The 27,208-nt window shown below is 41.6% G+C and overlaps 1 protein-coding gene and 1 long non-coding RNA gene across 4 annotated transcripts in view; one reads left to right on the top strand and one right to left on the bottom strand.

The window, feature by feature from the left end:
* MARCHF1 (membrane associated ring-CH-type finger 1) overlaps positions 1-24,391 on the top strand; it is an 835,479-nt gene extending 811,088 nt beyond the window's left edge. For all 3 annotated transcript variants that reach the window (XM_049709031.1, XM_049709032.1, XM_049709030.1), the window contains 2 exons: positions 10,763-10,910; positions 22,258-24,391. In XM_049709031.1, the coding sequence (XP_049564988.1) occupies positions 10,763-10,910; positions 22,258-22,559 (450 nt within the window). In that variant the 3' untranslated portion in view covers positions 22,560-24,391. The remainder of the gene's footprint in view (positions 1-10,762; positions 10,911-22,257) is intronic.
* LOC117200030 (uncharacterized) lies at positions 575-22,683 on the bottom strand. Its single transcript, XR_007476959.1, has 3 exons — positions 22,552-22,683; positions 21,911-22,014; positions 575-15,836 (listed from the first exon to the last, which is right to left on the bottom strand). It is a non-coding gene; the product is annotated as an uncharacterized LOC117200030 (long non-coding RNA).
* Positions 24,392-27,208: the final 2,817 nt, after the last annotated feature.

Genomic DNA, 27,208 nt, shown 5'->3' with positions numbered 1-27,208 from the left:
AGAGATTAAACCTTCATTAGCTGCCATTCAGGCTGAGGAGACCATATATTTATTTATCTGATTTATTTCAAATTTTTATCTGACTAAAATACTCTGAGAGTAAAAAACAACAGTAACAAAAACAAAGACAACAAAAAAACTCAACCCAGTTACGTTATATACAACGTTCAGACATGAAAATAAGCATTGACCGTGGGCTGTCGTTAGAATCAGGCTGGCACTACTGCACCATAGCGATTCTGGGGAGAAACTTCTCTTTTTCTTTGTTGCCACCAAAAGGAGTATTTTAGAAAGATAAGTACAGAAAACACACACACACAATAAAAGACATCTGGGAAAGGGATAGAAGCGCTTATGAAACGAAAGCCCATTATATCTGATTGAGGGACAATTATACAGTCCCCTGTTCCAGCAAATACAGAAAAATCCACAATTATGACACCAGTGTAAGCTTCTTAAAAGAAAGAGTCTTGGCTGCCTTGCTCCCTGACACCTAGAATAAATATCCGATACCTTGTGATGCTTCAACAGTTAGCTTCTGGATGATAAAAATCTACCACCCAACAGAGCTAGGAAAAAAAATCTACTAAAACTTACTGTATTACCCTGGGTAAATCAATTCAGTTCTCTTGGCCTCAGTTTCTTCATCTAGAAAATGAGGAGGTAAAATGTGTCTTTTTTTAAACATATATATTTTTTATTGAAGTAGAGTTGATTTACAATGTTTCAGGTGTACAGCAAAGTGATTCAGGTATATATATATATGTATGTACTTTTTACAGATTCTTTTCCATTATAGGTTATTACAAGGTATTGAGTATAGTCCCTATGTTATACAATAGGTCCTTGTTGTTTATTTTATATATAGTAACGTGTCTGTTAATTCCAAATTCAAAACTGGGTCCTTTTAAAGTCTTCTAATTTGCCAGTCTCTGGTTCTACTTAGCACACAGGCAATTTCTCCTCAAGTGCAAGGCTGTGATCATTTAAGCACAAGTTGGTACCTGGCCTGTGAAGACCCCGTGTGCACTGTGGATACTCACTGAAGAGAAACAGGCTTCTGGGGAGAACACTGCGGACAGCAGGGCGAGTCCCAGAGTCCCAGGCAAGGGCTTGGCTCTGTGGGGAAGAGGTGGCGTGCCATCTTATGAGATGTAGCCCAACTTCCTTCCTGTTTGCTTCTTGAAGTCTCAGCCTATAATTAAGTATCCCCTAGACTCAGCACCCTAGATTTCTCCACTGGTTCAACATGCCTGAAGCAGTAACACACTCTTAGTGTTTCCAGGATGTACCATATGATATTTTCTCCATAACCTTTGAGGGAAAACGGACAAGCAAGTTTGGTTAATTTTTTTTTTTTTTTTTTGCGGTACGCGGGCCTTTCACTGTTGTGGCCTCTCCCGCTGCGGAGCACAGGCTCCGGATGCGCAGGCTCAGCGGCCATGGCTCACGGGCCCAGCCGCTCCGCGGCATGTGGGATCTTCCCGGACTGGGGCACGAACTCGTGTCCCCTGCATTGGCAGGTGGACTCTAAACCACTGCACCACCAGGGAAGCCCCTTGGTTAAATATTTTTAAAGTAACTTTGTTTAAATGCATCTATTAATTCTTTAAGTAGTTTGTGTTCTTACATGACAACATGTTAGTCAACCCAGATATGGGGTGGGTGGAATATTTTCACTCTTGTGAAAAAGTATTAGAAATTGCAGCTCCTCTTTAAAATATTTCTCTGGGTTTCTTTTCCCCCTCAGGGAAGCTATTGTCAGACTTCAACACATAAAAATCACTTGGAGTGCTTATTAAGAATGCAGATACCTAGGTTCTACCCCCAGATATGGATCTGGACAGAGCCTAGGAAATCACCTTTTAGCTATTACCATAGCAATTCCAATGCACATGTTCCCCAGAACCACATTGTATATCTCCCTCTAGAGAGGACACCTATAAAATAAGCCTGTGTCCGTTTCTTTATTTTCCGCTATAATCCCTTCATCTGTGATATTTTTGCGCCCTCTAGTGGATGATTTCACTCAGCAAACTTTTTCTGTATTACAAATGCCTTGCTCAAAACTTTTAGGAAATTCCATCTCTCGTGAACTCCTTGAAACAGTGGGAAATCAAGAAAAGGCTCATAAGAAAAATTGCTTCAAGGAACATGAGATTCATATATATTTAGATATACATTTAATGTGTAATATACATACATATTACATAGGGAAAAATTTAATCCTGATCAAGTTGGCTGAATATGGCTAATCTGTTTTATTAAAAGATTTTAGAAACCTTGGATTTACTGGCCACAGTATTTTTAGGCCATTTATACCTGTAAGATTAATATTGTCACACACCAGTTTCCTAATACACTCCTTCCAGCAAATCAGTACGATAACTTGGATCTTCCTGACTGCTCCCTTCTGGGCATCTCTTTAGAACCTACTGGCCCTTCTGACACCTCTCGTGTTGGCTTCTACGATCGACAGCTCTTTTCAAGATCCTGAAAGCTCTGGATGTGTTTTGCACATTGTGGCTTTCATCTCACTGAAGAACTTTGCTTACTGATGCTCTCACTTCCAGAGTCACAAATTCAGTTGCCCACAGGCACCAAGCAGGTGACACAGATGAGTGGGTGGGCAGGGTGTAAACCAAAGACGGGTGGAGACTAAAGCAAACTGAGTTTGTTACATTTCAAGGAATTCAAGAATAATTATAATTTTATAAAGCCCACTATGGGCCTAATTAAACATCTGTGAACTGCATGAAACTTTGTTTCATAAACCAGCTAAAGATCCCTGATTTACTTGACGGCTTACGAAGTGCTAACTGTGTATGGATATTATGCTCATATAATTCTAACCACAACCCTTTACAAGGGATAGTTTCACATCCCAGTTGTACCATCCAGGAAACGAGGGCTCAGGAGGTAGTTTCCTCGCCCCAAGTCAGACAGGTGAGGTTCCCTGGCCCAGGCTCTAATCCACCGTGCCAGACCCGAGTCTGCATCCTGTCACTTCACTCCAGGGCCTCTCTGAGCAGCGGGCTTCCAGCCTTTTCCACCTGAATGTCCCAATGTGCCCCCCTCCCACCACCTCGGACCCCCTGCTTCCCGCCCAGACCCCCTGCTACCCAGGCTCTTCGCAACATCTTCTGTTCCCTTGGCCTCTGATTCTACTGGTGTCTTTGCATTTGGGCAGTTTCTCATCAGGTAGCTGACGCCTCTCTAAACCAGCACTGGGATGGTAACTTATTATCCCATTGCAAATGAATGTGACAAGCATGTCAGTATAATATATTTGTACTGCTATTGTTTTAAATAGGTGCACGTTTTCCTCAAGTTTTAAAATGATATTTCAGTAATGCTCGGATTTTTGTTACAAGTGGAATTGGCCCTACTATAACACCCCCTACCTTTCTACTCAATGGAACCGTTCCAGGTACCACTGTGAATCCTGTAAAAAGATGGGAGATCTCTGGGTAAAGCCCTGTTGTGTCAGCTGGCCTCAAAACATGTTTTTGAAAAGCAAACAGTAAGAGTCATTATGTATAGAAATCCAAGTGAATTACCTTTGAGGAAAAAGAGCCATTTCTTTACTTATCCATTCTCAGGTAGCCGCTTGGGTTTTACGATCCCGAAGACAGAACAGCAGCCCTGGGGCATCTTTCCCACCAGGCTGCCTCTCGTGGATTACATTACTTGGGGAAGACACAGTTATAACCGCACGCTCGCATCAGTGCTGTAGTTTATGTGGAATATTTGAGTCCCTTTAACCTTCTGTGAAAACTGTCACCGAAAACAGTATTTCTTTAGGTGGCTTTAACATAACATTTTGATTTGAATTTCCAGACAAAAAGAATGAGAAGTTACTGGGACATACATTGCAACCTGTGATATATTCTCCAGTCCTAACAATAAAGGGTGTATTGTTGTGCAGTCTTTCAACAAGAGAGTCCACCTAGGATATGCACAGTAATTCATTCACTTGCCCTTCTTTGTATAAACAGTCAACAAAAACAAACTGTATTTCTCTGCTATGAGAGCCAATATTCAGAAAAATCTATTTGTACTTGGAAAATAGATGGGGGTGGGGCGCTTTGACTGCCTTAATTCTGCAAAATGACCAAATCCCAACTCATCCCCACCCCCCAGTGATGGTATCAACATGAAGGTAAAAGCAACCAGAGTGGGCTTCCCTGGTGGCGCAGTGGTTGGGAGTCCACCTGCCGATGCAGGGGACACGGGTTCGTGCCCCGGTCCGGGAAGATCCCACATGCCGCAGAGCGGCTGGGCCCGTGAGCCATGGCCACTGAGCCTGCGCGTCCGGAGCCTGTGCTCCGCAGCGGGAGAGGCCACAACAGTGAGAGGCCCGCGTACCGTAAAAAAAAAAAAAAAGCAACCAGAGTCTCACTGGCTGAGGTGCCGTGGTGCTGCAGGGTCCAAGTTATGATAACCATTTGTTGAATTCTTTCCAATGTGCATTAACTCACTTAAACTTGACCCTGTACTGTAGTACTATTCTTTTTTTAATTGGAGTATAGTAGAGTTGATTTACAATGTTGTGCTGGTTTCTGGTGTACAGCAAAGTGATTCAGTTATACATATACATATGTATCCTTTTTCACATTCTTTTCCATGATGGTTTATTGCAGGATATTGAATATTGTTCCCTGTGCTGTACAGTAGGACATTGTTGTTTATCGATTTCATAGATAAAATATGGTAACCATAATTCTGTTTTCTATGACTGTGAGTCGGTTTCTGTCTTATAAATAAGTTCATTTGTATCACTTTTTAGATTCTACATATAATCATATATCATATGATATTTGTCTTTTTCTGGCTTAGTACGATAATCTCTAGGTCCATCCATGTTGCTGCAAATGGCGTAATTTCATTCTTTTTTATGGCTAATTCCATTGTATATCTGTACCACATCTTCTTTATCCAGTCATCTGTCAGTGGACACTTAGGTTGCTTCCATGGCTTGGCTATTGTAAATAGTGCTGGTATGCACATCAGGGTGCATGTGTCTTTTCTAATTAGCATTTTCTCCAGCTATATTCTCAGGAGTGGGATTGCTGGATCAGATGGCAACCCTATTTTTAGTTTTTTGAGGAAACTTCATACTTTTCTCCATAGTGGCTGCTGTAGATACTATTCTTATCACCATTTTACAGGTAAGGAAATGGAAGGACAGAGGATTAAAGTAACCCAGCCCAGGGCACACAGCACGTAGTGGCAGAGCCCTCATTTTTAGCAGACATGCTTGGACCACGGACCAAGTGTGCTCTCGGTGATGGAGTCAGTGAGGTCTGGTATGTGTGCTGGGACCTTACCTGCCCAGAGGCTTCTGTTAGACAGCCAAGGCTGAAAACTACTTCTACTTATAAGGACTCCCAGAGCTGAAGAATCTGTGTTATTATTCCCTCCATGTCCAGGTAATACCCATTACTCAGTAGTTCCGGATGCCAAGGGTGGTAGCAAATGAAGCCACTGATTCCATGTTCGCAAGTATTCCTCTTCTTTGTGGGAAAATTTGTAAACCACTTTTCAGTAAGACCGCCACTTGCTTGCAGTGTTACCTTTCCTGCCCTGCATGTCAATGACTACCTCCCCCAACTCCAGATCAACATAGGCTCCAAATGTCCTGCAATCAGAGCTGGCAATCCCATAGTTACATTTCAGCGGGAGACTTCACAAGTTCACTGCACATGCCCACATGCACTGTTCCTGCTTGCGAGTTCTTTGGATGTGGGTCCCAGACCCTGCTGCAGCGTGAGGCCATTTCCTCTTGTCCTGTTACCACGGGAAATGGAGGAGCTGCGTTCAATCAGAAATGTATAATACCCCTTCACGTGGGACCATGCATAAACGATGCTAAGTAGTAATTATTGGTGGACAAAAAGGGAACAGAACACTATGGGGGGGGGGAGAGTTTTTCCAGGAGATTGCGGTAGACCCACAGAACATTTATGGATGTCACATTTGAGGTTTTGACTCTTAGCAAGAAAACCAGGCAGTCTGTGTACCTGGTTATTTGTAATTCTGTTGAGGGACCAGCTCGCATCGTGTACACTTTCTGACTGGTGTCCATTGTGAGACGTCTAGAGGCTTAGATTTTGGTTTGTTCATGTGGGCGCCCAGGCACTGAGCCACGTCAGCCAAAAGGCCTCCTCCTTTGGTTAATGTCACAGTGACAAGTCCCATGTTGATCCTGATGCTCCTAGGGAAGCTTTTTAAGAACCTCTGCCCCATAGATAAACAAGGTCCCACTGTATAGCACAGGGAACCATATTCAATATTCTGTGATAAACCATAATAGAAAAGAATATTAAAAAAGGAATGTGTATATATGTATAACTGAGTCACTTTGCTGTACCACAGTAATTAACACAACGTTGTAATTCAACCATACTTCAACAAAAAATACATTAAAAAAGCATTCTCATTAGGCAGTGCTTTTGAATTTATATTTTAGGACAGAAGGCAAATACAAGTAATTTAAATTAGAAAACTTGATCAGTTTCATCTCGCTAGAGCAAACGGCGAATTTCACAGAAACAGTATCTGCGTCAATTTTGGCTCCAATTTGGAAGTCTTTTCAGAACGATCTAATTGTATATTTCTAAGTTGAATAACGGAGTTCTGTTCAATTCTCTCTATCGTTGAGGGGTCTGGATAAGGGACCTAAGGCTAAGGACGGTATACAGGTGCCAGAGACCCAGGGATCCTGTAAAGGGAAGCGAGGTCCCAGGCGCTAAGATTGTGAAGCTGGTGTTGCAGGTGAAGGGAACGAGCGGGCCGAGGAGGGCAAGGGCTGGCGAGGAAAGAGGCCCAGGCGCTCAAGGCGGCCTCCCCTCCCGCCCTGCTGCGTCTGCTCACTTCCACCAGCTCCTCTGAGACCCCCTGCAGAGACGTGTCCGCTTAAAACTGAGCACCCAGGAGGCTCCCTCCCCTTAATGCTCCACAGGTCGGGGGGGTTTCACAACGGACACGTGGTCTGTGGGCATAAGCACCCATTACTTTATAAAACTGGGCAGGGAAGCCCGCTGCAATGTGCATTTGTGCAGATTAGCGCTGTGCTATCACAAAATCTTTTGCGAACTGATGGTGTTGAATTTTAGCATCCCAAATAATAAATTAGTATTTGCCCTTTCGTGACAACTTTGTTAAAATAAGATTTCTATCTTTGCCTTCTCGATCCACTTCTCACTGGGGGGCTTGCGAAACTTATTCAAACTTTGTATATAAACCTGAAAGTACAAAAATGTGGACGAACATTTTATGAAATTGATGACGTTTCAGTGAATGCCTGGTGCTGGGTATCGTGTGCAGTGATATGATCGTCAGGAGGAGGGCGCTGTGGTACCGCGTTTACTCGTGTGCTGTCTGGTGAATTCCTGAGTGGTCCCTGAGAGGATTTGTAAAGAAAAATAGCAACGTTTGCTGGTCCTTTTACACTCCACTTCTTAAAACGCTGCTGAGATTAGGAAGTGACAGCTTCAGAGCTTCTATTGTCTGGAACTAAAAGGAGTTTGGTTCATCCCTGTCAGCCCCGCTGATATTTTTCTATTTGAGGCTCATTACTTTTGAAGAATGTGTTTCAGCCACTTCATCAAAACGCTCCTTAGACTGAAGAAGATTCACTTTTTTTTTTTTTTTTTTTTTTTGCGGTACGCGGGCCTCTCACTGCTGTGGCCTCTCCCGTTGCAGAGCACAGGCTCCTGACGCGCAGGCTCGGCGGCCATGGCTCACGGGCCCAGCCGCTCCGCGGCATGTGGGATCTTCCCGGACCGGGGCACGAACCCGTGTCCCCTGCATTGGCAGGTGGACTCTCAACCACTGCGCCACCAGGGAAGCCCGAAGATTCACTTTTTAAGCGTTTTTCCCAAAGCCAGACTTACAAGTGAGGGTTGATTTGGTATGAATATTTTAGTATGAAGGTATCGCCATCTGCTTGGAACGTTTAGGAAATTTGAACATGTAAAGCTGCCCTTCTGCACCATCCTGCACTTTTTATCTGGTTATACTGGAGTCTGAGGTAATCCAAGAAATAGTTATTGAATCACAAAATGCTGTTGCCAAGCAATAATGTTCTGTTCTATTATCACACAAATTATTCAGATTAACATAATAAATCAATAACAAAATGAAATTTTAAAAATCTTTCATACCTATGATGTGAAGTTTTGATAAAAGCTAAGATGCACATCCTGAAATCTTCTCAATTCAGTATTGATTAAAAATAGATTTTAGATTGAAGCATCTGGTTTCCCCATAGCTTCATCACTAAGATTTTTCCATTATTTAGTTAGAATAATATATAACATACAGTTTGTTGGAAAAGAAAGTCCAAGATGAGGTACGAATGGTTAGTTGGCTCTAACAGACTCTGTAAGGAAAACTCTGTGATGACTAACCGGCCAGCAAGAGAGGAACGGATAGTGTTTGTAAATAAAACATTTATTTTTCTAAAATGTTTAAGAAGCTTTCTAGAGGGTCATGATCAGACTCTAAGCATTGTGCTCTCTCACAAAGAAGTGATAGGACCTTCACATTCAGACCGGAAGGGAAGTTAGGAGGTTTCCATTTGATCCTATCAGGAATGGCATTTGACAGCCAGGAGCAGAGGCCTGAGAAATAATGGCTCAGTCAGACGGGGCTTTCTTTCCCTCGCATATGACAGGCAGCTGGGAGTGAGCTGTGGTCGACTGGCTGAGGTCTCTCCAATTCTCAAGACTTTTCCTCAAGGTTTGTACGGTGACTGTTGGGGCTTTTACCATTAATTAGGAATTCCTAATTAATAGCAAAGGAGAGAAAATGAAGGAGGAAGGGGCAATTCCTATGTCAGGAAGACAAAAACTCAGCATCCCGGGAGATAGCCACTCACATCTCACCGGTAGGAAACAGTCCTTGTCAAGCTGGCACAGTGCCAACCCTCAGAGGCTTGGTCTGTTAATGCAGGAAAAGGAGAGGAGTGTATTCTCCACCACACCTGTCACATCTCTGACTCTAAGGAAGATGAGGCACCTGGGCCCGGAAAGACCGAAGGCTTCACCCATGTCTCAGAGCTGGTGGCAGAGCCAGGGCTTCATGGAGCATGATGGTGGGGTGGGATGGGAAAGGAGTGTCTTCTGAAGCTCTAAGAATTCTGCTTTAGCAAGAGCATAACAGGTAAAGAATGTGACGACTCATAGCAGCACTATTCACACTACTAGCCAAGATATGGAAGCAACCTAAATGTCCATCGACAGAGGAGTGGGTAACGAAGATGTGATATATCATACACACACACACACACGCAATGGAATACTACTCAGCCACAGAAATAATGCTGTTTGCAGCAACATGGATGGACCTAAAGATTATCATACTAAGTGAAGTAAGTCAGACAGACACAAATATAATATCACTTATATGTGGAATCTAAAAAAAGATACAAATGGACCTATCTACAAAACAGAAATAGACACAGAAATAGAAAACAAACTTTTGGTCACCAAAGGGGATAGGGTGGGAGAATGGATAAATTAAGAGTTTGGTGTGACTGATTTGCTTTGTTGTGGGGCAGAAACTAACACACCATTGTAAAGCAATTATACCCCAATAAAGATGTTAAAAAAAAAAAAAGAGTTTGGGATTAACAGATACACACTACTATATAGAAAACAGATAACAAGGACCTACTATATATCACAGGGAGCTATTATATCTTGTAATAATCTATAATGGAAAAGAATCTGAAAAAGAATATATATATACATTTACATATATATAAAACAATCACTTTGCTGTACACCTGAAACTAATACAATATTGTAAATCAACTATACTTCAATTTTTAAGAAAAAAGAATGTAAAGAATCATGGATTACTGAAATAATCCATGATTTAATAAGATCATAGTGGTTTGATTTTCCTATAGAAATATGCAAAGAAAAATAAAGATCAAATCCTAACACAGTAATCAAGTGATAGTGTCACTGTCAAGGCATTAAAATTTTGTTTGGCAGCAAAAATTTCATTTGAGAGCTTATTACTTCAAAGTAAATAATGGAGATGTTCCCTCATGTAATCCTTGACTACTTACTATAAACACTGTGGCCCTCCCCCTTTCGAAGGCTGAGGGGGCAGCCCTCAACTTTCTGAGGAGTGTGACTTGGGGACAGTGGTTGTGACAGTAGTGGCAGCAGAAAAGCAAGGCTGCTCTGGAAGGGGTTGCAGCTGACCACCTCCCATTGCCAGGAGGATAAAATTTGTCTTCTAGAAGAGTTGTGAACAGATGTTGACTTTCTCTCACAGATACCATTCAAATACTTAAGTTGACACATTCAAGAATGCAACACTCTATCAGGTTATGTATTAATCCAAGAAGAGACTATGTATTACTGCTTATAACCTAGGACCACAGAGAAGTAATATGCAGACACCTGAGTGGAAATGATTTCTGAAAATTGTACAGTATAAAACTGGCCCCTTCGTGTTACAGACAAGGGAACTTACAGGGTAGCAAACCAGGAATGACCTAATTTAATTCATTTGGAGAATAGGAATTTTTTTTTCATTTTAATGTATGCTTAAGTTATTATAACTCCACGGGTTATGATTTCAGATCTTTTCAAACACAAAGACTTATGTATTATAGTGTCATCTAAATGACAGCTCTTCAGTGTTTTCCCTCGATTCACGATTTATGCCTGGGGTATAAATGGGGAGCAACATTTACGGGTTGGGGATTCAGTTGTGTGTGATTCATTTGTAATTGCAGTGGGAGAAACTGCAGATGACCAGGAGTGAGAGGAGGAAGATATTCTGCTCTGTCACCTTCCACGTCATTGCCATCACCTGCGTGGTCTGGTCTTTGTACGTGTTGATTGATCGGACAGCAGAGGAAATCAAGCAAGGCAATGATAATGGTAAGAGCATGTGTCCATTCTCTTTCCCTCTTGGATCCCGAGACAGGCAGGGAAGATGTTTCCCAGAGCATGTTGGGTGCATGAGCAACACCCAGTACTGGCGACGGAGTCTGCTCCAGTTATGTTATTTTATTTATTTATTTATTTTAAATCCCACATTTGTTTATTTTTTTGGCTGTGTCGGGTCTTCGTTTCTGTGCGAGGGCTTTCTCTAGTTGTGGCAAGCGGGGGCCACTCTTCATCACGGTGCGCAGGCGTCTCACCATCGCGGCCTCTCGTTGCGGAGCACAGGCTCCAGATGCGCAGGCTCAGTAGTTGTGGCTCACGGGCCTAGTTGCTCCGTGGCATGTGGGATCAGACCAGGGCTCGAACCCGTGTCCCCTGCATTGGCAGGCAGGCTCTCAACCACTGCGCCACCAGGGAAGCCCTCCGGTTATGTTATTGATGACCGCTCGGACTATAAAGCACTGAGCACACAGGGTTCCCAAGCTGAGAAATAAGATTTATCAAGTAAACCTTAGTGGGGGAGAAATATACAGAGGCCATGCACCACTTTAGGCTTTTCAAGGAGCTGGTAAGTATCAGGTTCTGCCTGATGGGAAGAGGCAAACAGCGGTAAAAATAGAAGGTCTTTCATTGTATTTAATTCAGCCCAGTCGGCTTCTTGTAACACACAAATAAGATGGCAGTTAGCAGAGATGTGGTACAGCTTATTGATTGGCACGCTGTAATTTGATAGAGTAGGTTAACACTGCAGTTTGAAATATTTGCTGTGCTGAGTTTGACAGTGAAGGATGGTATGGAGTCTGCAAAGCGAGATGTCTTAAAACCACTGAGGCATGTTGTAACATTTTCGATGGATAGGTCCTTCAAAACGGGAGCAAAAATGGCTTGTTTATCTTCACCTCCGTAACCAGTTCTGTTTCCCAGCAGGTTCTGCTGGCTTTTAGCCTGTAGCCTAAATCATAGCAGGTGAAACAGTGAGGAATAGTCCCCTAGCCTCCCCCTGGCGGGGGGAATATATATATTATATAGAAAACCAGCAGTGAATTTGGAAGGAGAACTTGTTCAGATGATAACACTAAGTTTGTGTCTCCCTCAAGAAAAGAAGGTGAAAGAAAGAACAAGATGAGAGGCAGTGAGGGAAAGAAGGAAGGAGGAAAAGAATTTTTTAAAGGAGAGGTTTCTGTCTTCTGTGTCTCTTTGTTGGGAGTCACAAAAGCGGGGGGGGGGGCCCTTCTCGTGCTCCTTGGGTGCTGCTTCTGGGCAGAACAGGGCTGGGCTCAAAAGGACCAGGACCCCAGACCCCCCAGGATGTGTTTTATGTAGCTGGAGCATGTGTGTGGCAGGAGTTCTCCAGAGACAGTGTCCTCTTCTGTTTTTGTTTTGCGGTATGCGGGCCCCTCACCGTTGCAGCCTCTCCCGCTGTGGAGCACAGGCTCCGGACGTGCAGGCTCAGCAGCCATGGCTCACGGGCCCAGCCGCTCCGCGGCACATGGGACTCTCCCAGACCGGGGCACGATCCCGTGTCCCCTGCATCGGCAGGTGGACTCTCAACCACTGCGCCACCAGGGAAGCCCATACCATACACTTTTTAAAGTTATTTTCAGGTTTTTAAAAATATTTATTTATTTTGGGCTGCGTCAGGTCTTCGTTGCAGCACGTGAGATCTTTCGTTGCGGCATGTGGGCTCTTCATTGCGGCACGCAGGCTTCTCTCTAGTTGTGGCACATGAGCTCCAGAGCGTGTGGGCTCAGTAGTTGCACCACGCAGGCTTAGTTACCCTGCGGCACGTGGGATCTTAGTTCCCTGATCAGGGATCGAACCGGCATCCCATGCACTGGAAGACGGATTCTCAACCACTGGACCACCAGGAAAGTCCCTATTTTCAGTTTCTTAAAAGCAAGTGAAAATGAGATAGCTTTTATCTTCGGTGTTCAGAGCTTCTGAAATAGGAAGCAAGATCTTTATCACAAAGCAGTCCCTGTGGTTATTCCTACAGAGTCACTGACCAGAGGGACAGCTCCTGACCTGGGTAATTTCAAATGGGACCATGGTGACTTTTGTAAAAGTTTTTTAGTAGAAGACTCTCTGCACTTAAGTTCAAGTTGTATTTAACACCTAACTTCCCAAAGTGCACATTTTCAGGTAGTGTGGGCATCTGTGTGAGTTATTATTTTAATCTTCCTTTGGCATTGGAACAGGGGGGCGCTGATCCTGAGTTGGCTTTTAAAGTTTTGGAAAAAACTGCATAATTTAAAAGTCAAAATATTTTAAATCCCTCTTGAAAACATTTGAGGAGGAACAAATTGCCTTCTTTAACCAGAGTGGAGGTCGAATATAAAACAGCATCTTCTGAGCTGTAATAACAGGAAAACAAAACTAAATACATGGTACTTGAAACTTCAACTCCCTAAGTTATCCATGTTGCCAACTCTAATTTGGGAGAACAATTACTCCTCCTGCCTTTCTTTACATATTCTAGAGGAATGCTCCAGGGTACTTATCTGTGTGCTGAAAACAAAACAAAAGTTCATGCTATTTTTATTTGTTTAGTTATTTTTGGCTGCATTTTGTCTCCGTTGCTGCACACGGACTTTCTAGTTGTGGTGAGCAGGGGCTACTCTTCGTTGTGGTGCACAGGCTTCTCATTGCGGTGGCTTCTCTTGTTGTGGAGCACAGGCTCTAGGCACACGGGCTCAGTAGTTGTGGTTCGCAGGCTCCGGAGTGCAGGTCAGTAGTTGTGGCGCACGGGCTTAGTTGCTCCACGGCATGTGGATCTTCCTGGACAAGGGCTCAAACCTGTGTCCCCTGCATTGTCAGGCAGATTCTTAACCACTGCGCCACCAGCAAAGCCCCATGCTGTCTATTAAAGGGACTATAGATGTTAGGGCTGCCGCAGGACCATTTAAATGCATAGAAGCGAGGGACTAGAATAAGAAATTGATTTTGTCTCACTCCCCTGTGAGCCTCCGAGAACATCCAGGGCTGTGCCGTGCCTACTGGCTGTTAACATTTCTTTGAGAATGTCTTAAAAATCACTTCCCTGCCATCCATATAATATTCGCCTTTGCAGCAACGTTGCTTAAACATTCCTTTTTAACGTAATTACACATGCTCTTATTGTTAACAACACCAAAGTGGTAAACACCAACTTGGGCAAATGATCAGAAGGACAGGGTCTCTTTCTGCCTTGGTCATGTGCTAGTTATCTTCAACAAAATAATTAGAAGCTTGCTTTTCTCATTTGTTGACTAAATTGGACTGAATATTCTCCAAACTTTCTATGATTCATTTTTCAAAAACACCATGAACTTGCCTTTGCATCAGATAAATGGAAACAAGGTGTTTAGGGCTTCCCTGGTGGTGCAGTGGGTAAGAATCCACCTGCCAATCAGGGGACACGAGTTCGAGCCCTGGTCCGGGAAGATCCCACATGCCGCGGAACTAAGCCCGTGCACCGCAACTACTGAGCCTGCACTCCAGAGGCCGCGAGCCACAACTACTGAAGCTCCTGCACCTAGATCCCGTGCTCTGAAACAAGAGAAGCCACCGCAATGAGAAGCCTGCGCACCAGAACGAAGAGTAGCCCCTGCTCAAAACAACTAGAGACCACGAACAGCAACGAAGACCCAACGCAGACAAAAATAAATTTATAAAAAAACAAAACAAGAAAACCCCACATACTAAATTATTTTAAAAAAAAGAAAGTGTTTATACAAATTGTACATGTATCATTCATGTTTACTCACAATAAAAATTACCATTAAAACTAGTTAAGGAGAGAGAGACCTTCAAGATGGCTGAAAAGTAAGACGTGGAGATCACCTTCCTCCCCACAGATACACCAGAAATACATCTACACGTGGAACAACTCCTACAGAACACCTACTGAACACTGGCAGAAGACCTCAGACCTCCCAAAAGGCAAGAAACTCCCCACGTACCTGGGTAGGGAAAAGAAAAAAGAAAACAGAGACAAAAGAATAGGGACGGGACCTGCATCTCTGGGAGGGAGCTGTGAAGGAGGAAAGGTTTCCACACGTTAGGAGCCCCTTCGCGGGGCGGAGACTGCAGGTGGCGGAGTGGGGGGAGCTTCGGAGCCGCGGAGGAGAGAACGGCAACAGGGGTGCGGGGAGAGATTCCCGCACGGAAGATTGGTGCCGACAGGCACTCACCAGCCCGAGAGGCTTGTCTGCTCACCTGCCGGGGTGGGCGGGGCTGGGAGCTGAGGCTCAGGCTTCGGTCGGAGCGCCTGGAGAGGACTGGGGGTGGCGGCGTGAACATAGCCTGCAGGGGGTTACTGCACCACGGCTAGCCGGGAGGGAGTCCGGGAAAATGTCTGGACCTGCCGAAGAGGCAAGAGACTTCTTCTTACCTCTTTGTTTCCTGGTGCGCAAGGAGAGGGGATTAAGAGCGCTGCTTAAAGGAGCTCCAGACACGGGTGCGAGCTGCGGCTATCAGCGCGGACACCAGAGACAGACATGAGACGCTAAGGCTGCTGCTGTCACCACCAAGAAGCCTGTGTGCGAGCACAGCTCACTCTCCACACCTCCCCTCCCAGAAGCCTGTGCAGCCCGCCACTGCCAGGGTCCTGTGATCCAGGGACAACTTCCCCAGGAGAACACACGGCACGCCTCAGGCTGGTGCACTGTCACGCCGGCCTCTGCTGCCACAGGCTCACCCCGCATCCATACACCTCCCTTCCCCCAGCCTGAGTCAGCCAGAGCCCCCGAATCAGCCGCTCCTTTAACCCCGTCCTGTCTGAACGAAGAACAGATGCCCTCCAGCGACCTACATGCAAAGGCGGGTCCAAATCCAAAGCTGAACCCCAGGAGCTGTGCAAACAAAGAAGAGAAAAGGAAATCTCTCCCAGAAGCCTCAGGAGCAGCGGATTAAATCTCCATCAACTTGATGTACCTGCATCTGTGGAATACATGAACAGAAAACACAGGCACTAGTCCCCTCCACCAGGAAGCCTACATAACCCACTGAACCAACCTTAGCCACTGGGGGCAAACACCAAAAACAATGGGAACTATGAACCTGCAGCCTGCAAAAAGGAGACCCTAAACAGAGTAAGTTAAGCAAAACGAGAAGACAGATAAAAACATAGCAGATGAAGGAGCAAGGTAAAAACCCACCAGACCAAACAAATGAAGAGGAGGTAAGCAGTCTACCTGAAAAAGAATTCAGAGAAATGATAGTGAAGATGATCCAAAATCATGGAAATACAATGGAGAGAATACAAGAAACGTTTAACAAGGACCTAGAAGAATTAACGAGCAAATACACAATGATGAACAACACAATAAGTGAATTAAAAATTATCTAGAAGGGGCTTCCCTGGTGGCACAGTGGTTGAGAGCCCGCCTGCTAATGCAGGGGACACGGGTTCATGCCCTGGTCTGGGAAGATCCCACATGCCGTGGAGTGGCTGGGCCCGTGAGCCATGGCCACTGAGCCTGCGTGTCTGGAGCCTGTGCTGTGCAACAGGAGAGGCCACAACAGTGAGAGGCCTGCGTACTGCAAAAAAAAAAAAAAAAATTCTCTAGAAGGAATCAATAGCAGAATAAGTGAGGCAGAAAAACAGATAAGGGACCTGGAAGATAAAATACTGGAAATAACTACTGTAAGAATGAAAAGAATTGAGGACAGTCTTAGAGACCTCTGGGACAACATCAAACACACCAACATAAGAAGAAGAGAAAAAGAAAGGGACTGAGAAAATATTTGAAGAGATTATAGTTGAAATATGGTAAAGGAAATAGTTAATCAAGTCCAGGAAGTGCAGAGAGTCCCATACAGGATAAATCCAAGGAGAAACACGCCAAGACACATATTAATCAAAGTATCAAAAATTAAATACAAAGAAAAGATATTAAAAGTAGCAAGGGAAAAACAACAAATAATATACAAGGGAATCCCCATAAGGTAAACAGCTGACCTTCAGCAGAAACTCTGCAAGCAGGAAGGGAGTGGCAGGAATTATTTAAAGTGATGAAAGGGAAAAACCTATAACCAAGATTACCTAGAAAGGATCTCATTCAGATTCGATGGAGAAATTAAAACCTTTACCAACAAGCAAAAGCTAAGACAATTCAGTGCCACTAAACCAGCTTTACAACAAATGCTGAAGGAACTTCTCTACGCAGGAAACACAAAAGAAGGAAAAGACCTACAATAACAAACCCAAAACAATTAAGAAAATGGGAATAGGAACATACATATTGATAATTACCTTAAATGTAAATGGACTAAATGCTCACACCAAAAGATACAGATCGGCTGAATGAATACAAAAACAAGACCCATATGTTTGCTGTCTACAAGAGACCCATTTCAAACCTAGGGACAAATAGAGACTGAAAGTGAGGGGATGGAAAAAGATATTCTGTGCAAGTGGAAATCAAAAGAAAGCCTGAGTAGCAATTCTCGTATCAGACAAAACAGACTTTAAAATAAAGACTATTAGAAGAGACAAAGAAGGACACTACATAATGATCAAGGGATCGATCCAAGAAGAAGATACAACAATTGTAAATATTTATGCACCCAACATAGGAGCACCTCAATATATAAGGCTAATGCCAACAGCCATCAAAGGGGAATCGACAGTAACACATTCATAGTAGGGAACTTTAACACCCCACTTTCACCAATGGACAGATCATCCAAAATGAAAGTAAAGAAGGAAACACAAGCTTTAAATGATGCATTAAACAAGAAGGACTTAATTGATATTTATAGGACATTCCATCCAAAAACAACAGAATACACATTTTTCTCAAGTGCTCATGGAACATTCTCCAGGATAGATCATATCTTGTGTCACAAATCAAGCCTTGGTAAATTTAAGAAAATTGAAATTGTATCAAGTATCTTTTCTGACCACAACACTATGAGACTAGACATCAATTACAGGGAAAAAAAATCTGTAAAAAATACAAACACATGGAGGCTAAACAATACGCTACTAAATAAGATATCACTGAAGAAATCAAAGAGGAAATCAAAAAATACCAAGAAAGAAATGACAATGGAAACAAAATGACCCAAAACCTATGGGATGCAGGAAAAATACAATCATACCTCAAGAAACATGAAAAATCTCAAATAAACTACCTAAACTTACACCTACAGCAATTAGAGAAAGAAAACCAAAAAAACCCCAAAGTTAGCAGAAGGAAAGAAATCATAAGATCAGATCAGAAATAAATGGAAAAGAAATGAAGGAAATAATAGCAAAGATCAATAAAACTAAAAAGTGGTTCTTTGAGAAGATAAACAAAATTAGTAAACCATTAGCCAGACTTATCAACTGACACTGCAGAAATACAAAGGATCATGAGAGATTACTACAAGCAACTATGGCAGTAAAATGGACACCCTGGAAGAAATGGACAAATTCTTAGAAAAGCACAACATTCAGAGACTGAACCTGGAAGAAATAGAAAATATAAACAGACCAGTCACAAGCACTGAAATTGAGACTGTGATTAAAAATCTTCCAACAAACAAAAGCCCAGGACCCAATGGCTTCACAGGCAAATTCTATCAAATACTTAGAGAAAAGCTAACACCTATCCTTCTCAAACTCTTCCAAAATGTGACAGAGGGAGGAACACTCCCAAATTCATTCTACGAGTCCACCATCACCCTGATACCAAAACCAGACAAAGTTATGATAAAAAAAACCCTCCAGAAAGGCATAGAGGGAACTTCCCTCAACATAATACAGGCCATATATGACAAACCCACCGCCAACTTCATTCTCAATGGTGAAAAACTGAAAGCATTTCCACTAAGATCAGGAAGAAGACAAGGTTGCCCGCCCATTCTCCCCACTATTATTCCACATAGTTTTGGAAGTTTTAGCCACAGCAATCAGAGAAGAAAAGGAAATAAAAGGAATCCAAATCAGAAAAGAAGAAGTAAAGCTGTCACTGTTTGCAGATGACATGATACTATAGAGAATCCTAAAGATGCTACCAGAAAACTACTAGAGCTAATCAATGAATTCAGTAAAGTTGCAGGATACAAAATTAATGCACAGAAATCTTGCATTCCTATACACTAATGATGAAAAATCTGAAAGAGAAATTAAGGAAACACTCCCATTTACCATTGCAACAAAAAGAATAAAATATCTAGGAATAAACCTACCTAAGGAGAAAAAAAACCTATATGCAGAAAACTACAAGACACTGATGAAGGAAATTAAAGATGATACAAATAGATGGAGAGATATACCATGTTCTTGGAAAGGAAGAATCAACATTGTGAAAATGACTCTACTACCCAAAGCAATCTACAGATTCAACGCAATCCCTATTAAGCTACCACTGGCATTTTTCACAGAACTAGAATAAAAAATTTCACAATTTGTATGGAAACACAAAAGACCCCGAATAGCCAAAGCAATCTTGAGAAAGAAAAATGGAGCTGGAGGAATCAGGCTCAGTAATCAAGACAGTAATCAAGACAATATGGTACTGGTACAAAAACAGAAATGTAGGTCAATGGAACCGGATAGAAAGCCCAGAGATAAACCGAAGCACATATGGTCACCTTATCTTTGATAAAGGAGTCAAGAATATACAGTGCAGAAAATACAGCCTCCAATAAGTGGTGCTGGGAAAACTGGACAGTTACGTGTGAAAGAATGAAATTAGAACACTCGCTAACTCTATTCACAAAAGTAAAACTCAAAAATGGATTAAAGACCTAAATATAAGGCCAGACAGTATAAAACTCTTAGAGGAAAACATAGGCAGAACACTCTACGACATAAATCACAGCAAGATCCTTTTTGACCCACCTCCTATACAAATGGAAATGAAACAAAACAGATGAGACCTAATCAAACTTCAAAGCTTTTGCACAGTAAACTGTAAACAAGACTAAAAGCCCTCAGAATGGGAGAAAACATTTGCAAATGAAGCAACTGACAAAAGATTAATCTTCAAATTTTACAAGCAGCTCATTCAGCTCAATATCAAAAAAAACATACAACCCAATCCAAAATTGGCAGCAGACCTAAATAGAAATTTCTCCGAAGATATACGGATTGCCAACAAACACATGAAAGAAGGCTCAACATCACTGATCATTAGAGAAATGCAAATCAAAACTACACTGAGGTATCACCTCACACCAGTCAGAATGGCCATCATCAAAAAGTCTACAAACAGCAAATGCTGGCGAGGGTGTGAAGAAAAGCAACCCTCTTGCACTGTTGGTGGGAATGTAAATTGTTACAACCATTATGGAGAACGGTATGGAGGATCCTCAAAAAACTAAATATAGAACTACCATATGATCCAGCAGTCCCACTCCTGGGCATATATCCAGAGAAAACCGTAATTCAGAAAGACGCACCCCAATGTTCATAGCAGCAACACATGCACCCCAATGTTCACAGCAGCACTATTTACAATAGCCAAGACATGGAAGCAACCTAAATGTCCGTCAACAGAGGAATGGATAAAGAAGTGGTACATATATACAATAGAATATTAGCCATAAAAAAGAATTAAATAATGCCATTTGCAGCAACATGGATGGACCTAGAGGTTGTCATACTGAGTGAAGTAAGTCAGACAGAGAAAGACATATATCAAAGCTTTATATATATTAAAAGCTTTCCTTCATCCTTAAAATGTCCACTGAGCAAGGCAGCGTGGAAAACAAAGACCAACCAGACGTAGATCCTGCACTGTCAAGGTTATGGCACAGCAGAGAACAAATAACTTATGTCAGAGAGCGACTCATGCCACAGGTGTAAAAATAACATGAAACTGGAAGAGTGAGAACGCTTATCCCCAGCTGGAAATTGAGTCAGGTTTTGTGGGACAGGTAGACATTCAGAAATAGAGAAGCAAAATTCTGAGAGAAGAAATATCATGGGCAGAGGCTTGGAAGGAGAGAATCTCCAGGCACTTCCAGGGCACAGCTGGTAGTGTCACAGGTGGTAGTGTCATTTAGGAATCAGAGGGGAAAATGAGATGTAATCCATGGGGATTTCCCTAAAAATGGGAGACAAAACACACTTCAGCTTGTCTGTGGTTAACATCCTTCTAAACAAGGAGACACTACTGCTCAATTGAACAGCTGAGAGCAAAAATTCTAAATAAAGAAACGTGATCATCTTCTGCAACAGGGTTTCTCAACCTCAGCACTATTGGCATTTTGGACTAGGTTAACTCCTTGCTGTCCTACACAATGCGGGATGCTGGCAAAGCAGCATCAGTAGCACCCGCCCAACACCAGGTATAACGATCAGCATCTCCAGACACTGCTCAGTGGCCCAGGGCACACAACTACCCCCAGTTGTAAGCTGCTGGTCCCCCCAGCTCAGTGAGTCAGGCATAGACAGGATTAAGGAACAAGGCAAGCCCTTCAACGTGAGGCAAATGGGGCAGGGGTCCAGTTTGCTTCCAGAAGCATAAAGTATTCATAAATGTCACTCTTACAAAATATAGACAGGATGTTTCTTATAACTCTATTCACTGTTACAAGTAAGTAAAACCTGACTTCCCTAAAGTGTGGTTTCCAACCCACCCTTCTCTTTTACTTGACGGTCTCTCACATGAATGAAGGCAGCTATCACATCCTCCATACCATCCTAATGTTGGCAAGAGGTGGTCTCTTGACCATCATATATTTAACATTTGTAATTATATGTGGCATAAATACTGTTGTAGTTACAGAAATGCTCGTGACATAGTTTTAAAAACTCTTTGTGAAAGAAAGTCCATTTCTAGTTATGGTGATGGAAATTAAGAGAAAATATTGATTGATGTCTAAGAAAGAGATGGTTCTCAGTAACAAAATGTAAGACTGATAAAACAAGTGACTAAAATTCTAAATCTTATGCATGTCTGTACTCAGGAATTCTGAGACGTGGCAGCTTCTTTCTCTTTTTTTTAATTTTAAAGGTAATGAGGGTGGGGAGGGAACCCATGGGTACAATCCCACACATGTACCTATTACATTACCTTAAGAGGATCCTAAAGTCTGATTCTTTCACTTCCTTAAAGATTTAGCTGTAAGGAATAAATGTTGAAGTAAGTATCTGATGATCACAGTAGGTTCTTGATGGCTAAGAGAGATGAGAGACATCATTACAGGGGTAGGGGAGAGAATTTTTTCATGTACAATTTTGGCAATACCTCGAGAATATTTAAGGCAATTAAGCAACAGGTTATAATTTTTACTAGTTAAGAATATATTCCTGATCTATGTATTAACAGGCTGGCATGATCCTTTGAAGGAACCATAGGAAAAGAATCACCAAATCCATCAATAAAGACTTGGTGGTAATGTTCTCTCTTTTACTTCACAGGTGTCCTTGAATGGCCATTTTGGACAAAACTGGTTGTGGTGGCCATCGGCTTCACGGGAGGTTTGGTCTTCATGTACGTACAGTGCAAGGTCTACGTTCAGCTGTGGCGCAGGCTGAAGGCCTACAACCGTGTGATCTTTGTGCAGAACTGCCCCGACACGGCCAAGAGGCTGGAGAAGAACTGCTCCTGCACGGTGAACACGGATGCCAAGGACGCCGGGGCAGTAGTGCCTGCCTTACAAACGGGGACCAACGCACTGCCACCTTCAGAGGGCGGCCCCCCCGAAGTCATACCTGTGTGATGGGGCCAGCCGGGAGCGTGTCACTGGAGTATCGCCTGGCCCTCAGCCACTACAAGTGACAGAAGTGATCCTGAGTTAGTCACCCTCATTATCTTCTCTCTTCTTTCTGACTCATTTGTCCTTTCTTTGCTCAAAAAGAAAGGAGAAGAAACACCAAATGATCAGGATCCCATGAAGCAGTCTCAAGTGTGAAGAGAAAATGTGAAAAGTTGGCTGGAGAACGATTTGTGAGACAAGGACCGCTGGAGCAAGGAATGCTTTCAGGCAATGAGGAAAGACTAACTGGACAGACCCATGAGTCTTCACAGTAACAGGGCAAGGTCAAGAATACAGACTTGAATTGCAACATGTCTTTCTTCTAGGGCCTTGTAATGTTAACTCTCTCATCTGGAAATGACAAACACATTTGGTTTTAAGCTTGAAATTATCTGCATTATCCCTAAGGCACATCAGAAGCAAACTCAGAAGATGCATATTTTGATATTCATACTTTGACAGCTAACAGGTTTTATGGCTATAGTGGAGTCCAGTTGTTTTGACAGATGCATGTTTTTAAAATAGATGCAATACACATTTCAAGATATTAATACTTGGAATTATGTTTAAATCATGATTTTCAGAGATTTTTGGGTTTAATTAGCTCTGTTAAATACCCACAGAAGCCTTGTATACTCCACCTGGACCCTCTAAAACAGTGTTGTCCAACAGAAATATAATGTGAGCCACAAATGAAGGCCACATATGCCCCATTAGAAAAAGTAAAAATAGGTGAAATGAATTTTGATAATATATATTATTTAACACTATATATACCCAAGTTATCATTTCAATGTCATCAATATAAAAAAAGTATTGAGTTATTTTACAGCTCTTTTTATGAACCAAGTCTTCAAAATCCAGTATGTTTACAGCATAGCTCAATTTGAATTAAACTTATTGGCTAGTGCAGCCCTAAAATTAGAGACAAAGCCTCTGCTTCATTTAACAATTGAATCTTTCAAAACAGCAGCTTAATTCACTTTTATTCAAAGTATCACAAATACTATTTTACAAAGCACTAAATTAATCAAATTAAATATCTTGGTTAAGAGTTAGGTGAAGTTACCACTAAATTAATCAAATTAAATATCTTGGTTAAGAGTTAGGTGAAGTTACCATTTCTCTAAAGGGTGAAAAAACAAAACTACAAAGCAATCTGCCTGTGGTAAGTTCTGAAATTAACTTATTTGCTACTATGAAGCACTTATAATAGGGAAAATAATTTACAAACATACCTTTTTTTTTATGAGGTGTCAACTTGACAGATGAGTAGTTATGACCAAGCATTAGACTGTATTTTAAAAAGCTGACAGTATTTCCCTTGCTCAGCTGGGAGGCAAAAATATTCAACAGATTCTGTGCTAAGTAATAAATTGAATTGTTTAGGTTTGACAGTTGATTATTGTATTCTTTGCATATTCATGTAAAACTGAAATGTGAATGACATAGCAGTGAGCTAGATTAATGATTATAAATATAGTGTGGCCTGTTAAAGAGAGATGTCTTACATAAAATGAGGTGATTTATTTTTGCTAGCTGTCGTATTTATTATTGTGAAAAGGCAACCGTGATGGCCATAGAACCAAAGCATGGGTATCGTATTGCACAAATCTGGGTATCACATTGATGCACTTTGTAATTGTCAGTGGGCTTTTTCAAAACTCACACATTACCATAGGGAAAGAAAAGAGAAATAACCTTTTACTGAAGAGAAGTCTGATTCGATATGAGTAGTGGCTGACACTGAGTCCAAATAGTCCCAGTTCCTAGAAGTAAAGCAAAGGTCAACAGTATCAACTTTGTGTGTGTGTGGCATGTGTTTGTTCCTGTATATACATGAGAAAAACGTCAAGGTATTCAGTCAGGCAGGAAACAAAAGGTTTAAAACCCATCTTTCTTAAAACTTGCTGTAGGAGTGTGGAATGAAGGCACAGGAAAAACTAAGTTGAGGCAACTAAACTGGACCAAAATTTCTGCACAAATAAAGACATAGTGGTGTAATTAAAAATATATGAAGCTTAAACAACCTGGACTTTGTATTAACTCCTTAAATTTCCATTTTCAAGGTTTAAGATAAATGCACTCATGGATAATGAAGCTTTAGGGGATTTCACCGTGGCACCTCACCCGAGGGATTAAATGTGATTCATTCTTTTCTGATAATTTTCCTAAGCATTTTACTAATCCATTTCTCCTGAGGTTTAGCAATGGCAACAGTTGTTTACAAATATTCCTGAGGGAACAAAATCTAGCCACCAGCAAACAAAGAAATGTTGATTTCTCTTTTGTTTGCTCTGTAAGGAAAAGGATTATTTACCTGAATTATACCATAAATACCATTTAAATTCTGTCCAAACTTTAGCAATACAGGTAAGTGCATAATTTCACAGTGGAAGACGATTGGCTTAATAAGTAATAATTTATTAAGGGGCATACCAAACACTAAGAAATTCTAGAATGAAAAGTAAGGATAAGCATTACTGTATTAATGATAAAAAATGACATGGTGTTTTAAAACCATACGTAAATTCTCAAAATGAACTTGAATAGGCTTTGACTTTCTTGAAATGAGAAAATAATACAGCTCCCTAACACATTAAAAGTCAACATTATTCTGCTATTCTTTAAATTTAAACACTGAACTCCTGAATTTAAATCTTTAAAAGTTTTCCTGTAATGGCTGTTGGTAGTTCAAACAATCTGAAGTAACTATGTGCATTTAAAACCTAGTGTCGATTCTTTTCTTTTATGTTCTGTGTGGCAGTGGTACACTTGTCCTTTCGAGGACCGGGTTTGGCTTTGTGACAACACTTCTGTGGACTGGATATGCCCTTCAAAAAGAAAAACTGCTCTCCGGAATGGCAATTTTTTGAAGCATGCTCACCTGCTTATGTAAGAAATAAAATGGAATTGCAACAAAGAATGAAATTGAAGAATAAACTTACAGTTCTGCTAAAACCTTGGCTTTTTATCATCATGAATCTGTGGTATTATCAATACCAGAAAACATACATTTATGCTGTTGATTTTTTTAAAGAACTGTCACTCTAATTGTGTAAAATCGAAGATTAAATTGTAAAGAAATGAAATCCAGTATTTTTTTTAAAAGTGAAGCCCAAAGGGCAATTAAACTTAAGTACAAACAAAATGTAAACAAACAAAACAAAAATGTTCCCATCGACTTGGGATATAAAGCAATGGAGAAATAAAAGGAAGACAGGTATATATATACTCGGGAGTCTTTCAAAATGCCCTAGGATTAAATCTCACTCCGAGCTTGTTACATGTGATTATAGTCCCAGAGATGGCCACATAGTTACATTTATCTTGTTTTGCAAAAGGTCCCTAAAACTATCTATTCTCACTCCGAGCTGCTGTTACATGTGATTATAGTTCCAGAGAGATGGCCACATAGTCACACTCACCTTGTTTTGCAAAAGGTCCCCAAAACATCTACTTATTTGGGCTGGAAAACTAGCTCATTAGAGCAATGACATCACTAAGATACTCTAATTGTCATGGAGGAGAGGTGGGGAGGAAGGTTTTTCCATCTGCCTGACACAATTTCCCTTTCCTTGCCATGACAATATTTTGGAACGAAGTAGAGCTCTTAAAACTGATCATTATCATTATGGTAGCTGTCATACGATAATTGTGTAGGACTTACTTACACTTTAATGAAGAAAGATGAAAATTAGTTTTCTTTCCTTAAGTCAGCCCAAAGGTGCTATTTTACCTGTCAATACAGTTGAAAGGAAGTACTGTTATTTTGGGCTGCAGTGTTTCCTCCACATCTGAAGAAAGCCCATTTGAAACTGCATTAAAACAAACAAGGAAAAATTATTTTAACTGTGTGCAATTTGGGGGATTGAGCATTTGTACTTTTTTCGGTTTTACCTAATTCTCTTGCATGAACGATTTACTGTTTTGTGAATAATGTGTACTAAGACAAAGTAAGGAAGAGAAAATAATTACCTGTGAAAAACAGACTTTGTATATTAAACAAGTGATCCAAACCTTTGTTGTGGTTTCTGTATTTTTTGCCTAACTTACCTGGATTTCTGCAGATTTGTATCTGCAACATTCAAACAGCCTTGAGTTCTTAAGATTTTTTTTTTAAATATATAAATTTATTTGTTTTATTTTTGGCTGCGCTGGGTCTTCGTTGCTGTGTGCGGGCTTTCTCTAGTTGCGGTGAGCAGGGGCTACTCTTTGTTGCGGTGCGTGGGCTTCTCATTGCCGTGGCTTCTCTTGTTGCAGAGCATGGGCTCCAGGTGCGCGGGCTTCAGTAGTTGTAGCTCATGGGCTTAGCTGCTCTGTGGCATGTGGGATCCTCCTGGGCCAGAGATCCAACCCGTGTCCCCTGCATTGGCAGGCGGATTCCTAACCACTGCGCCGCCAGGGAAGCCCGAGTTCTTAAGATTTTATAACGGTCTGGGCTTTTAAGCAGGGTCTGAACATATTTATATAAACATAAAGCAACATTCATTTTTAAGTTAAAATCATAACACTTTTTGAAACTGAAAATGGGATTCTCATATAAGAGAATAAGCTAAACAGCAAACTGTTGTGTAGAGACAATTATTTACCATAATCAATTCAAGTGTAAC

Source organism: Orcinus orca, chromosome 4, assembly GCF_937001465.1.
Source record: "Orcinus orca chromosome 4, mOrcOrc1.1, whole genome shotgun sequence".
NCBI lineage: Eukaryota > Metazoa > Chordata > Mammalia > Artiodactyla > Delphinidae > Orcinus > Orcinus orca.
The sequence above is the reverse complement of the archived record's forward strand: the minus strand, read 5'-3'. Positions and strand labels throughout refer to the sequence as shown.